General features: G+C 35.1%; 2 protein-coding genes across 10 annotated transcripts in view; one reads left to right on the top strand and one right to left on the bottom strand.

Annotated features, from left to right (window-relative positions):
* Positions 1-14683, bottom strand: part of LOC139963048 (leucine-rich repeat serine/threonine-protein kinase 1-like) — a 495817-nt gene that overhangs the window by 124605 nt on the left and 356529 nt on the right. The gene's annotated exons all lie outside the window — the stretch shown is intronic.
* LOC139963212 (phosphatidylinositol-binding clathrin assembly protein-like) overlaps positions 1-14683 on the top strand; it is a 120504-nt gene that overhangs the window by 94892 nt on the left and 10929 nt on the right. For 5 of the 9 annotated variants that reach the window (XM_071963784.1, XM_071963788.1, XM_071963781.1 and 2 more), the window contains 5 exons: positions 2246-2302; positions 3292-3357; positions 6927-7080; positions 10653-10776; positions 13117-13149. In XM_071963784.1, the coding sequence (XP_071819885.1) occupies positions 2246-2302; positions 3292-3357; positions 6927-7080; positions 10653-10776; positions 13117-13149 (434 nt within the window). The remainder of the gene's footprint in view (positions 1-2245; positions 2303-3291; positions 3358-6926; positions 7081-10652; positions 10777-13116; positions 13150-14683) is intronic. The other 4 variants (XM_071963789.1, XM_071963785.1, XM_071963782.1 and 1 more) reach the window with 2 other exon arrangements.

Here is a 14683-nt window from a genome sequence, read left to right as displayed (position 1 = left end):
ATTAGTTGTGCTACAGCGTTTCCCTTATAACATTAATTTGTGGAAAAAACTGTGTTGTAGAAGTAGGATTGTAACGAGTACCGCTTTACTAACAGCCAAAAAGAGGTCCTACATATCTTGACAAGGGATTGGCAGGGCCTGGCAGGAGGGTGGAATGGGGGCACACTTAATGTTTAATTCATTCAGTTGATTTTACTGTACAATCTTTGAAACGATAATTAAATAGCTATTCCTAAAAGGTAACGTTCTACCATCTTCGTGAAAAGAATGGAAACTTTTCCAGCGCCCTGTTATAATATTTTATAGCTGCTATGATACTTCAGTTTAGTATACAGAACATTACAACCAGTCAGAAAAATTAAATTGTGAGATATTAGGTCAGGGAATTAAGTTTTCTGGTATCACATAACCAGGGATGTGCTCAGGAATATTTGAGTGCCGGGCAGAATGTGCGGTAGTGCGATCCACACCCTGGGAGAGGGATCTCATGGGTGGGGGTACCCCCTCCCCACTGGACAAATTTTGAACATGAAGTATACTTAGGTGGTGCTATTTTTCCTATTCTGTGCCATATATTCTCCCAAATTTTGGTTTTGGTAAAATTTGTTAAATTATCATCAAAAAAGTGCCGGGCGGAAATGTTTAAGATACTGTTTGTGCTGGACGGCATTCAGAACTGCTGGGTGCAGCCGCCTGGTGCCGCCCAGTGTGAGCACATTCCTGCATAACAGAGGTCTATGCAAAATGGTCAAATTGACTAAACAAGTGTAAAGCTATATAGCAGTTTTTTGAACACCGAAACCGTAGTCTTTTATTACAAGACAAAATGGAAATCTGCTTACACTAAATTTGAATGCTAATTTATTCCTGATAAAATGTCATCAGCACTGACTCAAATAAGTTCCAATGTCAACTATCATGCAATGTTGAAGCTTCTACAACACAAATTTAGTGCCACTCTCAAAGCATCTCTCCATGCTGGGGCAACTACATTGCTGGCCGTTTTAGCCATTTTAGCCATTATCCTCGGAGATTAAAAGAATCATTTTCAAACAGATATTTTTGTCACCAAAATGGGAGAAACTTACAGTTTCTTTAAACGGTAAAACATTGCTTAGGTATGAGCGTGCTCCTTTGGGTATGGTAACATCAGAAGGATCTCTGGAGTTCCCACCCACCTGCCCTTCCCCGTCGCATCGGCATTTTTGTCAATGTGAAGAAAAGGAGGGTTGCTAGGGATTTCTATTAACTTCAGGAACAAATATATTGGATATTGCTTGATGTCCAGTAGAAACAACATCTACTGTTGTTTGTTCATTATGTCTGGTATCTGTAAGATGAAGGGTGCTCTACCTAAGTTTAGTAAAGAATCATTTGGCATTTTACCCATATATTTGTTTTAAGGTACTGTGTCAAAAGTAGGACGGTGAGGGGGCTGCAGCATTCTGTAGCCAGGCTGCGTAGGACATATTCTGTTTGTGCTTTGCAGTAAATTACACAATGGGCACTGCAGTTTCACACAATAGGCTATCGTGGGTCTGCCAAGATAATCTCTATTGTTTGTTATTGATTCAGCTTTGCTGCAGGGGAATATCCAGCTGCTGCAGCTTTCCTTTGTGGCACTGTGCCAAAGCTGCACCCATTTGAGGGTATCTATGTTTTGTGGTATATTCTGGTCAGTGTTTGGTAAAATCCCTTTGTTGATACTAATTTATTACTAATATTTTCATGTAGTATAGAGAAAAATTTATTTCCTCAAAGTGCAAAATGACTGTTTTTAGGGGGAAAGGAGTTGAGAAGACTGCCTCAAGATCAAGTTCTTTATTGTAAATTCATGGTAGTCCTTGGATCTTATCAAAAGTTGGTCTGATCCCTGTTACGTTAGGTTTATTTGTCAGTTTATACCGTTCATGATTCTTCACTTAGAACAGAGGGGCGAGCACCTACAATTACAGTCTTCTAAGATGAACATCACGATCGCTCATTTACCATCGAGATTCAGAAACCACTGGCAACTAGAAATGTAAAATTCAGCTCTATTCGATGATATCACAACTTTGCCACGGCTTTAGAGATACGTTTCTGTTCAGCTATGAAGTTTTTACGATTAATTCTGACAAAGATTGGCACCATAATAATGACAGATTAAAATTTCTGTCAAACTGCCTACTTTCTGTAACAGTTTGTGATAAACACAGTTTTCATATGTATAATTTCGTTGTTATTTTTCTCTATTTGCTCTCAGGCTTCCCAAATAACAACAACATCGGTGCAAACTTTGAATATGCTTTCGGGGCTCCAAGTAAGTACAAGCTGTCATCTCTTGACTAAAACGTTTGCAATCTTCATCCTGCGAAGATTTTGATAAAACTGATGTTATGTAAAGCTTTTGTTGTGTATGTGTGTACAATGAGTGATGGATATCTGACGGTATAGGGAACAAACAAGCTATATAAGCTGTACAAGCTATAATAATAAGAATGAAATTTTGTAGCAATTTAATTAAGACAGTTTAATTAAACTAATTTAATTAAACAATTTAATTAAACAATTTAACAATTTAATTAAACAGTAATTCTACCAAGCTTGTGAAACGAGGCACATTGACACAACTCCCAGCCTCATAACGTGTTCCCTTTGTTGAGGTATAAGATATAACAGTTTATTGCCTTTGTTTGGATGGGTGCATTGTGCGATAAGCTGTGATATGTCATTCATGGACTACACAAACAGCTGGTTTTGTGTTTTTTTTCTTTAAAACTGAAGTGATTACTTAACCTTGGAAGATGATTCAAGTTTGTGAAAGAATGTTTAATATTTTTATGTTGGTAACGTGTGATTAAGCGACTCAAAATTTGTATATATCTCAGCAACGGAATGACTTATCAAGATTGGAGTTGGATCGATACGTTTCCTAGTCTAAGTTTAAGTATGAGACTCCTATCCCTTTAATGCCATGGGGTAAACTGGTTGGGTTTTTGGATAATTCTGAGGTTTTGGAAAGAGGACCAAATGCTTGTAAGTCTGTGAGAATATTTGATGATAGCATTTAGTGTGTACCAGATTTGTAGTACAAGTAGAACAGCATGAGTACAAGTACAATTAAGAGTCCCTCTTGGTATGAGTATGAGTACAATGCCATTAGCACTAGTATGCGTACAGAACTCTAAGCATGAGTAGGAGTGCACGTTGAACAGCATGAGTACAAGTACACCAGTTTAGGAATGATGGGGCTATTTAAGATTGGAATTGATGAAGAAAGATGTAAAAACAAGTCAATTATACTTTCAGTGGGGAGCCCTCAACAGCCTGCGATTGTTCCACAGACTGCCTTTGTGCAGCAAGCAGTAGCCCCAGGTAGGAATGTGCATCTGTGAAGAGAAGACGATGCATCTTGTACAAAACAAAAAAAGAAAGTTTACTCACTCATATTCATCAGTTCATATTGTTCATCTGTGATTTCTTTTTCTTTTTTATCCGTTGACTTATGATCCCCATCAAATTTAAAGAGAATGGGAAAGGAATAAAAAAGTTTAAATCCATTTTTGTGGACATTTTTTCGTTGTTGAAATTTTTGTGCCTCGAGAACATTTTCTCCAAATTTGAGTTCGATAATCTTCTCGTTCCATTGATAGTTCCTGAGAAAAATTAGTACTAAGATGATTAAAATGAAGAAATTTGATGGTTGATATCCATTCAATGTTATTTTGTTTTTCTGTTGTTGTTTGCGTGCCTTAATATTTTCATGTTTTCAGTTGTTTGCTTTTATTCGTACATATTTTTGTGGATGTTTTTGCTTGTTTTGAAAAGTGCATGTATATATCTTGTTTACTGACATAGTGCTATATTGTACAAATTCAAATGAGAGCTACTACCTGGGGACACAGGGACCAACAGAAAATTTACAGCCGGTCAGAAAAACTATTGAATTAAATTTCTTAAGGCAGACAGTTTTAGTCAACTGTCTTTCAAATAATCAATACTAAGTATTTACCAAAAATCTGTTACTAAGCCCTAGATTTCATTTTACAACTTGTTGTAACTCAGATAGGAATTAAGAAATTGCACTCATCTAAAAAATTAAAAACTGTGATGACCTTACCCTTTTCCATATTAATATTAATCACAAAACTAAACACTTAATAATACAGAAAATCCTTTGCAATTGAAATGAAAAATAGATGACTACTGGTGCATTATTAATATATTTAAGTAACAAGATGACTTATACCATACTCAAACAGCTTCACCAGATCCAAGGTAAAATGACTCTTTTTAATCGGAAATTCATTTCTTTCATCTCTGTATAGACAAATTGGTGATCGCTACAAATGATAAAATGATTACTTCTAGCTATAAAAATAACTAAATACATTTTTGCATTTTTAACATATTGTGGTAACAAGAAAGTCACCAAACCAAAAAATGCTTTTTCAAGCCCAAAGTAAAATAACTCTTTTTAACTGTAATTTACATTCTTTCATATCTGTATAGACATATTGGTGATTGATATTTAAGGATAAAATAATTGCTACCAACTAGCTATCAATGTAAAATTTTTAATGATAATGGTTTCTTTCAATTTTTAATATTTTTGGTAACAAGAAAGTCACCAAACTAAAAAAAAGCTTTACCAAGCCCAAAGTAAAATGACCCTTTTTAACTTTAATTTTCAAGTCTTCATGTCCACATAGACATAATTTTGCAATTTTTTCCCAAAATGGAAGATCCAAACACTGGCAGATTTTCATCATCAAAGTTCAAACTCAACTTCTTTTACGTAATTTTTGTAATTGCTTGCCAGTCCTACTTTATCAACCATAAAATGACTCTTTTTAACTGTAATTTTCAAGTCTTCATGTTCACATAGACATAATATGCAAAGATCCAAACACTGACAGATTTTCTTCATCAATGTTCAAATTCAACTTTTCTTACATAATTTATGTAATTGCTTGCCAGTCCTACTTTATCACTATAAAATGACTCTTTTCAACTAATTTTCAAGTCTTCATGTTCACATAGACATAATTTGCAAAGATCCAAACACTGGCAGATTTTCATCATCAAAGTTCAAACTCAACTTCTTTTACGTAATTTTTGTAATTGCTTGCCAGTCCTACTTTATCAACCATAAAAATGACTCTTTTTAACTGTAATTTTCAAGTCTTCATGTTCACAAAGACATAATTTGCAAAGATCCAAACTCTGACAGATTTTCATCATCAAAGTTCAAATTCACCTTTTTTTACATAATTTATGTAATTGCTTGCCAGTCCTAATTTATCACCCTTATAAAATGAGTCTTTCTAACTGTAATTTTAAAGTCTTCATGTTCACATAGACATAATTTTGCAAAGATCCAAACACTGGCAGATTTTCATCATCAAAGTTCAAATTCAACTTGTTTTACGTAATTGCTTGCCAGTCCTACTTTATCAACCATAAAATGACTCTTCTTAACTGTAATTTTCAAGTCTTCATGTTCACATAGACATAATTTGCGAAGATCCAAACACTGGCAGATTTTCGTCATCAAAGTTCAAATTCAACTTTTTTTATGTAATTTATGTAATTGCTTGCAAGTCCTACTTTATCACCCATTCCATTCAAAGATATCACTTAAGCTAATCCACATCTGTGCAAACCTACAGGTGGTCCTCGAATTTAAAAAGATTTCAAATTCTCACTGGAGCTGTGATTTAGAGAAGTTAATCCATTAAGTGTATTAATCATCAGGTTCTTGCTACAGTATACACCTCCATACGATGACTTTGATGGGCATTTTATCTCTGTTTTTATGTTGTTGTTTTTTGTGACATCTTTGTATCTCAGTATTTATTTACCACATCTGTTTATACCAGTTCCAATTTTTGGATTCTATATAATTACACAATTTCTGATTTGTGTCTTCATCTTTGAGTGAGAGTGCGGGGGGGGGGGCAAAAGTGTTGGTAAGGGAGGATTTGAGGGTAGAGAGGGGACACAAGTTGTGACCCCTCTATTACTTTTCATCAAAAATTCTGCTTTTCAAAGCGATTTCATATTTTGCAATACTGTTTTTGAAAGCATGTTGTCATTCATATACCACCAGTATCATATCACGTGATGGGGAACATCATTAAATGGACACTCTTTAACTTTTGTAAAGTCTAGTTATATTGCAGGCTTTTGGCGATAGTGATATACATATAATTGAACTGTGTGTTAGAACCAAGTCTCACAGACAGACTCAAAATGGCTTCTGTAGACCATGATAGTCAACTGATTAACCAAGTGGGAGTGTGAAGGGGCCGGATGGGGAGGGAAGGGCAGGACAGGGCAAGTTTTGTGTGCATTTTGGGAGATTCTTCTTTTTTTTTATAAAGAAAGCAACAACAAAAATGCTCAGGATGTGTTGATGATCACTTAAGTGGAAATTATTGTGATGGAATATTAATTTTTGAATAATTTTCTTAAGTTTTGGCGAGAAGCCAGTTTTTTGTCTACTTTTGGCGAGTGTTAGGTTATGAAGGAAGTGAATTCCAGAATGGATCTGTTTTTCAATTGAATAATTATTTGGATTTTGTTTTTTTATTATCAAATTAGTGATCAGCCTTCTGCCAGTCAGTTACAACAGTTGTTGCAAGTTTAGTTTTCGTGCTGGATGTTGGATAATTTGGATGTTGTCTCATGCTAGGAAATATGCCCACAATTTCGTAAATGTGTTCCTCGCCTAAAAGAATTGGTGGGAAGTCGTGGACAAAGCTTTCCAATGGTTTGCAAGCTGGTCTAATCTTCGTTTACCGGTGCACACAGACATTGATTGCATCGTGTGTTATCGATGATAGGTGGGTTGTACAAGTCACTATAAAGGTCATTTGACATCTAAGCTGATGTTCTAATTTGTTATTCCTTTTGTTTTTTTCCCTCCTGTTTCTCTTCAGGCCAACCAATGGCGGACATTTTACAACCGATGAACAAAAACCCTCCTCCCCCCCAGGCTGATAACTTTGCCGCTGTTGGTTCAATGGATCTCAACTCTACTCTGAGTAGCCTAGCAACCAATCTGGATATCAAAGGTGGACCATCACCAAAGAAGTAAGTTATCCTGTGATTAAGAATATGAATTTTTAGTGACTATATTTATTTGCATATTGGCAGTGACCCAAAAGTGGGGCCACAGAATATTTCGAGACTTTCGGAAAATTTATCTACAGTTTTCAGATAGATTGTGAGAGGAGGTGGCGGTCTGGTGGATAGCAGGTCATGGGTTCTGAAAAGTTTGTGGACTGTTGCCATGAAAACATTAAAAGCAAATTCCCATCAGTGCAGATGATCCTTTTAGGACAAGTTGGATTGAAGTCATACTTGGTACATAGATGCGCCATACTGAGTAGATGAACCCTATTGTTTTTGGTGCTCATCTCAAGAATATTAATGAGGTCACAGGGTCAAATGTAAACATTTTCAGAATTGAATCATACTTTGTGTATGATAATGTATGTTCAATGTGATATGCACATTTATTAGGGGGCAGGGCTTGAGTTAATTTTTGCTAAAAATAGCTTGTAAACATGGTAAGTTAACATATTTAGTAGGTAGGTCCACAGTCAGTTAAAGAACCTTGCTGATCAATTTAATCAACAATGACGAAAGCTTGGATCATAATCTCAATTGGCAAGGAATCACAATAAGCCCACTGGCTTTCTGGTTTGAAATGGTTTGAAGATTGGAGGCTGATTAATGAAAGTGGCTGGACTACCAAACCTAGCAAATGGATCAATAAGTCAGCTCCTCAGATACAATTCAAATGAAACTAGGAAAAACATTTACAATATATCACAGATTTTTCAAGGTCATTATATGATATTTCATTCTGGAGTTCCATGATGCATAGAGAAAGTTTAAAAAGAAGTTTTCCATAATTATTTTGCTACTGATTTTGGATAAACTCCTACAATAAGGTCCTGACTATTAAGGGGCTAACATCAGAAATTTTGCCTTACTTGATGGTTCCTGCCTGCTTTAACTTTCATTATGAAGTATATAGACATCTTCAAAAGCATAGCAGATAAAAACACGTTTTTTTTTTTTTTCTCTTTTTTTTTGGGGGGTGGGGGGGGGGTGAAAGATTAGATCTACTTTATTGTTAACAATGTTAATAAGTTGAATATCAGAGATTAGCGGTCCACTAAAAAAAAGAAAAATATTAGTAAAAACAGCGTAAAACAAATAAAGATGTGTCTGGGAGTATATTAAAAAATATCACATTCACTGTATTTCATTACAATTTGATACTAATCAAATCATTATTCCAACTCTATTTAGAGAAGACTTTGAGAAATAATTACTTTTCATATGAGTTTTTGAATTTGCTTTTTCTTTTTATCTTATTTTCATCTCTGTTCTTATTTTTTCTTTGTTTTCTTTATTGATGAAATTGTAGATCTTCTGATCCACTTGATTTCGATCTGAGTGGTTTGGGTCGCCTAAAGTAGGTTCTTGGTGATAATTAGTTGATTGTTTGATGCCAGTTTAACCCCAACCTCCCCCTCCCCTCCCCCAACCCTTACATTAAAGGAGCATATGCTAAACAAAGGAAAGTACTCCAACAAAATATATAAAGAGATGAAAAAATAAAGGAATAAAATTCATCCAGTCAGTCTTTAGTAGACCTTTTTCCCGAAATTTGGAATATGAAAGTAGAAAAATTTGGGAGATGGATTGCATCGTTTACCTGGTCAAGTGGGAAGTTTCAGAAAATATATTTAATGTTGTGTGGTTGGACCCATCAGTATGTAACAAATTTGTGAAAGGCAAATAGAAAAAGTTTCTGACTTCTGAAAGATATCGTCAGTTAGACAGCTCCTAAAATATCGTAAAGAGTTCAAATGTATGCTCCTTTTTAGTGGCTGTATTCTCCCCCCCCCCCCTGTCTTAATTTTCTCCTGTTAAATATTTTGATGTTCTCTTTCCCTCTTTAGAAAGATTTCTTTGATATAATTATATGTCCAGACTTTTCTGATAGAACAACTCTTCTTGTAGTGGTTCTCAATCAGCTACATTTTGTAATAGATTTGTGGCACCCTGTCAGTTTTGGCCCAAAAGTATTTGTTTTTGAATGGTAGGATATTTTAGCTCGGTCCATACTTGTCTCCAATGTTCTCCTTTCGTAACCTTTGTGGATTGAAGTGGTACTTTGTCTATTTTTTCTAGAAACGGAGTCAGACTTTTTCTCGCAACTGGAGGTATTTTAGTTGTGTTTTCATCAAAAACGAAGAGTGTCTATCATCTTGTGTTTCTTTGTTCAGCTTTTGTGCAATGTGTTTAAATGTTTCGAATATGCACCATAATATACTTTGGTGACATTTTTGTAATTAGGTGTTGGAAATAACACCACACCCTCCTCTTCTGGATCTTACAGGTTATTTTCTTGTTTGAAAAGCCAGGAATATAAAATAAAACACTCAAAATCTAATGTATGACAGGTGGATTTACTTCGAATTTGGACAGTGAAGTGAAAGTGAGAGTGAAAATGACATGGATTAGTTCGGATTAAGTTACTTGAACATCAAGTAGTCTCTTTGCATTACAATCTCTTAAATAGGTTCACTTTCTGCCATACTCAAATAGTTTACACGAAAGAGCATTAAGATACCTTCATGGTTCCTGCCTCTTTTACATTCAAGACAAGAATGAAGGCAGGGGGTGGGGTGGAGGGAGGGTAGGGTGAGGGGAAGGGTAAAGGAGTGGACAGGAGTTTCACAGAACAAAGAAAAGGATAGTACTGCTAAGTAAGTATTTTTACATGGAAATTACACCAAAATAACAGACTAGAAGCTGCAATAGAGCATTACTTGCCCAAAATGGTGTTCATGAGAATCACTTTATTTATTTGAAAGTAAGATTTGAGATGTTTAAAAGAAGAAACCTTTTAATTTGTGGGACACAAATTTTTGTGTTTTGGGTTAGGAGAAGCTAAGCTGTTGTAACTATTATCGACAGGTGTCCAGTTGGGAACAAATGTCGTGTGACTCTGTGAAGATGGAAACCCTCAATGCAACATGTACAGTTTAAGTAATAACCAGTTTTGGGTTTTCTTAGTGGAAGCAGCAATGCTCCCAAGGTATGCCACACAGTATAGAGAAGCTTGAGAGGGAAACGGGAAGACTGTAGTAGGTCTTGGGAAATACTGATGAACACTTTTAACCAAAGCATTAACTGGACACACCTGCTTTGCTAATGGGCTAGTTGAAATACATTATGTAATGAGCATATCAATTTATATTTGGCTGATCTGTAAATCTGGTTCTGGCAGTTTATCACTTTGGTAGATCCGGTCACCCTGGTTGCCAATGATGTCATAACAATAATAATAATAATAATAATAATAATAATACGACTTATAATGCGCACACACCAATCAAAGAATGTTCATGGCGTAATTGACAATTAGAAATGATACAAAATAATACAAAACAATGATGTCATGCCAATGATGTCATAGTTTGAGGTTACTCCTAGGCGAGGTTCCTGCCCTCTTTTCTATCGACTGTTTGGCATAATTTGTTCATAATTTGGAAAACGACTGTGAATGACTGCACCATACTGTAATATTGCTTTACCTGCTTTGTACTACATGTTTAAACCCTGTATCATTTGTACCTCAGGTCAGACCACCAGTGGAGTAAATCGACAAACTCCAATGTTCGTACCGGTGGACAGAGTTGGCAACCCAAACAGGTGGCATCCACTACCAGCTGGCCCCAGCCACCGATGACAGGACAGTACATGGTATGTCACTCATCTAAACAATCTTTTACTCGTTATCAAATTAAAGATGATAACATTTTTCACAAATTTTACCAAAATTGCAAGTGATACCTTAATTTTACATGTTTGTCTTCGTTTCTTTCTCCTTCTTAATCAATGTTTGCAAATCCTTGAAGTTTTAGTTTTTTTTGGAAAGCCAGATTTGGTTTTGAATGATAGGAAATGGGTGTTGAAATATGCAATATGGGAAGGTATATCAGTCTGAAGAATTAACTCTCCTATAGAAAATGTAACGTTAACAGGGGCCGAGGATGGGGGCAGTGAAGGGGAAGTGGCGTCACCCCTAGCCTGTCGTATTATCTCTTAAGCGTACACTTGCTTCTGTTTTATTTCTTGAGTGATTTTGAATTTCACAGTATGAACTGTTTTGAAAAAAAGGTGTAAAGTACAACAGAAGATAAACTTATCACCAAAAATAGGTTTAAGAAGATTGTAAAATGTTATTCAGTCTGATGTCGACAAATACTTACATGAGCAACACAAAGGTCCAAAAGTATAATCAATTTTACAACTTTTCTTGTAAATTTATGTTTCTGAAATGTTTCTCCACCATAAATTATTTACCAAGTAAGAGAAAAAAAATTATAATTTTTTTTTTTTTAGAGCTTAACTGCAATTAGCATGATTATTGGTGTATAAACAGTAATCTTTGCTCCTCCTGGGTGTTTTAAATCTACAAGTACTGCTATCACATAACTGCAGAATTATTTTTCTCAGTTTTTTAATGCATAGTCAAAATGATTTTGAAGGTTTGCTTACCATCCATGCCAGGTAACTGGAGGTTGCCACAAGATTATTTATCTGCTCACATCAACGTCTTTTTAATTTTTGGTTGGGGTTGTTGATTTTGATATTTCTCATAGTTTCTTTGGCAAACAATCTTTACACAAAAGTTATTATTACTATTATTAAAGCATGTGGTGGTGTTTGTGAGAAGTGTTTTACTTGGACGACCGTATGTTTCTCAATGTTTCTGTATGGCAAAGTACTTCCTGTTAGGATAATAATGTATTTTGTTTTCCTTTGAGATTTATTAATTATTAATCATCTCATAGATAAAAAAAGTTGACATGTTTTCTTTTCTGGAACACATCCTCCCCCATTTTTCCGTATTATTATGATATTGTTTTTTTTTTTTAAATTAAAATGAAAATTCTTTTCCTTTTCAGAACCTATTTCACATTACAAAAACATTTAGTAATGTTTTCCTTTGCCCTTTTTTGCAGCCAACATCTGATTTATGAATTAAAAATTAAAAAAGAATAAGACAGAGAGAATAGCACCTGTTCATAGATCACCATTTATCAAAACTTGACAAACACTCAAACTCATTTTCAGTTGAGATTTTCCTCTCAGATTGCTGAAATTATAGCTTTTTCAGCTAAATTCAGGACAGATCTAGTAAAAGTACCGCCAACTTCAACCATGATACATTCATTTATGAGCCTGTGTTTCATCATGTGCTATCATGCATTCCCTCATGCATTACATTCCTCCGCCGCCCCCCCCCCCTCCTCCAATGTCATGGAATGAATTTGTCACCGTAAGAGGGGGAAAAAAGAATCATGTCAAAATGCACTAACTTTTAGAGTAGTTCTTCCTCAAAATTGGAAAGTTTTGAAAAATCATCAATTGCTTTTGCATGTGCCCTCCTTATTAATAGTTATAAACAAATTTGAAATATTATAGAACCGTAGAGATTTGTGGTGTAAATATGTTGCATTGCTAGGTATGGTGTAGTCACTGGCAGGAAACAAAGCATACAGTATGTATACAAAAATGAAACGGCAATGTGATGTTGAAGAGGGAATGATTTATCAGGCATTTCGTAGCAATTTGCTATGCCAAACGAGCAACTTACTATACAAGTACAAAGATTTATAACAGTTTCTGTACACATGAATCATAGTATTTTATAAGAGAGTGTTCAGAGCCTCAAAATTGTTGCATGAAAATTTGAAGAGAAAAATTTATTTCCGAGGTGTAGACCCCACATGATATGGAATATTTGAAATAAACATAAAAGTCCATATCATTTAGTTACTTAATATTACACTGAACATATGCACAAGCTTTGGGGAGGAAATTGACCTAATAAAGGTTTGTTCAGATGATCTGTATTAATTATTTTGGTCTTTGAATGGAGACACAGATATACCTTTTTTGTTGCTATGAACATTAGAGAGTATCCTTCCCCTTCCCCCTTCTTCCACCCCATTAAACAGTTAGATATTCAGTGTATCGCCTTCTTTGCACTCACTTCGTCTTCACTTTTTCCAACTATGTCTGTGGCTTTATCAGGAACAAGGTAGTGCACCCCCGCAGCCAAATGTGGTGAGTCTTGTTTGTCATAATGTGTCAACAGTTTGAAAAGAGCCCAATTTTTGACAGGGGTGTTTTTGAGAAGAAGAAAAAATTATACATAGATATTCACGTTCTTTTTCAATTTCCCCCTTTGCATTTGTTCTCTGAAATTGTTACACTCTGTTCATCATCCAAAAAATATTTTCTGGTTTATGTTTTGCATTTTTTTTCTTTCTATGTTTTGCTATTCTTTAGGCAGCTGGGTTTGCATTGTAATATCTTCAGTCCTAAAAATACATGACTCATCCTTGCTGAGTAGGATGTTGCAGCTGCTGCAGCTTTTCTTTTTGACACCATCTTTTCTTTTTTTGACACCATACCTAAGTGAAATTGATAAGAATGACACCAACACCATGTAGCTCTTTAAGTCAAGGAAAGGCAACCAGCTGCTTTAGACTTTCCCCAAGTTTCATTAAACTTTCTGACCAACGTTTTTTGTCTGTTTGGAAGACTTTCTCTGCATGTTCCCTGGGCTCTTCTCAATTTGTTTTTTGTGTGTTGATGGGTGTGTGTGTATGTATGGTTGGACAAGTGACCTATATACCAATTTTTTTGCATGTGGGTGTTTGTACCTGTTTCTACCATTTTTCTGCAAACCTTAACAACAAACCAGTAGTGCTGAACTGAAATTTATATTAAAAAAATTTAAAAAACACTTTTGGATCAGTTTTACATTCAGAAGGATGTTTTAGAGTGAACAAAACTTTAAACGTGTCATTAAGATTGTCTGTTAACTTGGACCAAAAGCAAAGGACAAACTTAATTTGCAATTTGCAAATTTTCCTTAAATAGTTTCGACATTCTTAGACTGGTAATTGGTCCCTCTTCTCTGGTGCATTTTTTCCGTCAGTTGTTTTCCTTTAAAAATAAAAGCGTAAACCTTATTGAAATCTGAAGTTGATCTTCTCCAGAGCGTCCCACATGTAGTTGGAAATTTGAAAAGTTTCCAATTAATTACCCGTTTTGATATTTTAGACTCTTTTTTGTATACAGCTTCTGGTACAGTTTCCTTCTAAGATTGTTATCCATGCATTAGAAAGCAAAAATGTTACGTATTCTCAATTGAAACCAGTTTGAAATTCAGCTTCGCAACAGGGTTGTGTACCTTGTCAACGTTTTGTTTAATTTTCTTACTTGTTACCCAATTTTGACATTTAAGACATTGGTGATAATTGTTCCCGCTTCTCCGGTGCTTTGCTTTCCACGATCGTTAACCAGCTACTTAACTCTCAAGTATTAACAAACTACCTGACGTTATAAACACATTTTTTTGCTGGGTTTCTCATATATATTTGAATGGTTTTGTTGCAAAATCTTGTCTATCCTCTTTGTATTATTCATTTATCCACTTTGAGATGAAAGTAGTTACTCCACCTCCTAACTCTAAACTGAATATTCATGATATGTAAATGAACCACGATATCATGTTATAATCAAAGATTGATGTAATATTACTGCGAGGACAGTGACATGGCTGATTTTATCTTCTAGTAAAGAGCATCGT

The sequence above is a fragment of the Apostichopus japonicus genome, chromosome 21, assembly GCF_037975245.1.
Source record: "Apostichopus japonicus isolate 1M-3 chromosome 21, ASM3797524v1, whole genome shotgun sequence".
Lineage (NCBI taxonomy): Eukaryota > Metazoa > Echinodermata > Holothuroidea > Aspidochirotida > Stichopodidae > Apostichopus > Apostichopus japonicus.
This window is presented reverse-complemented; position numbering and strand designations above follow the sequence as displayed.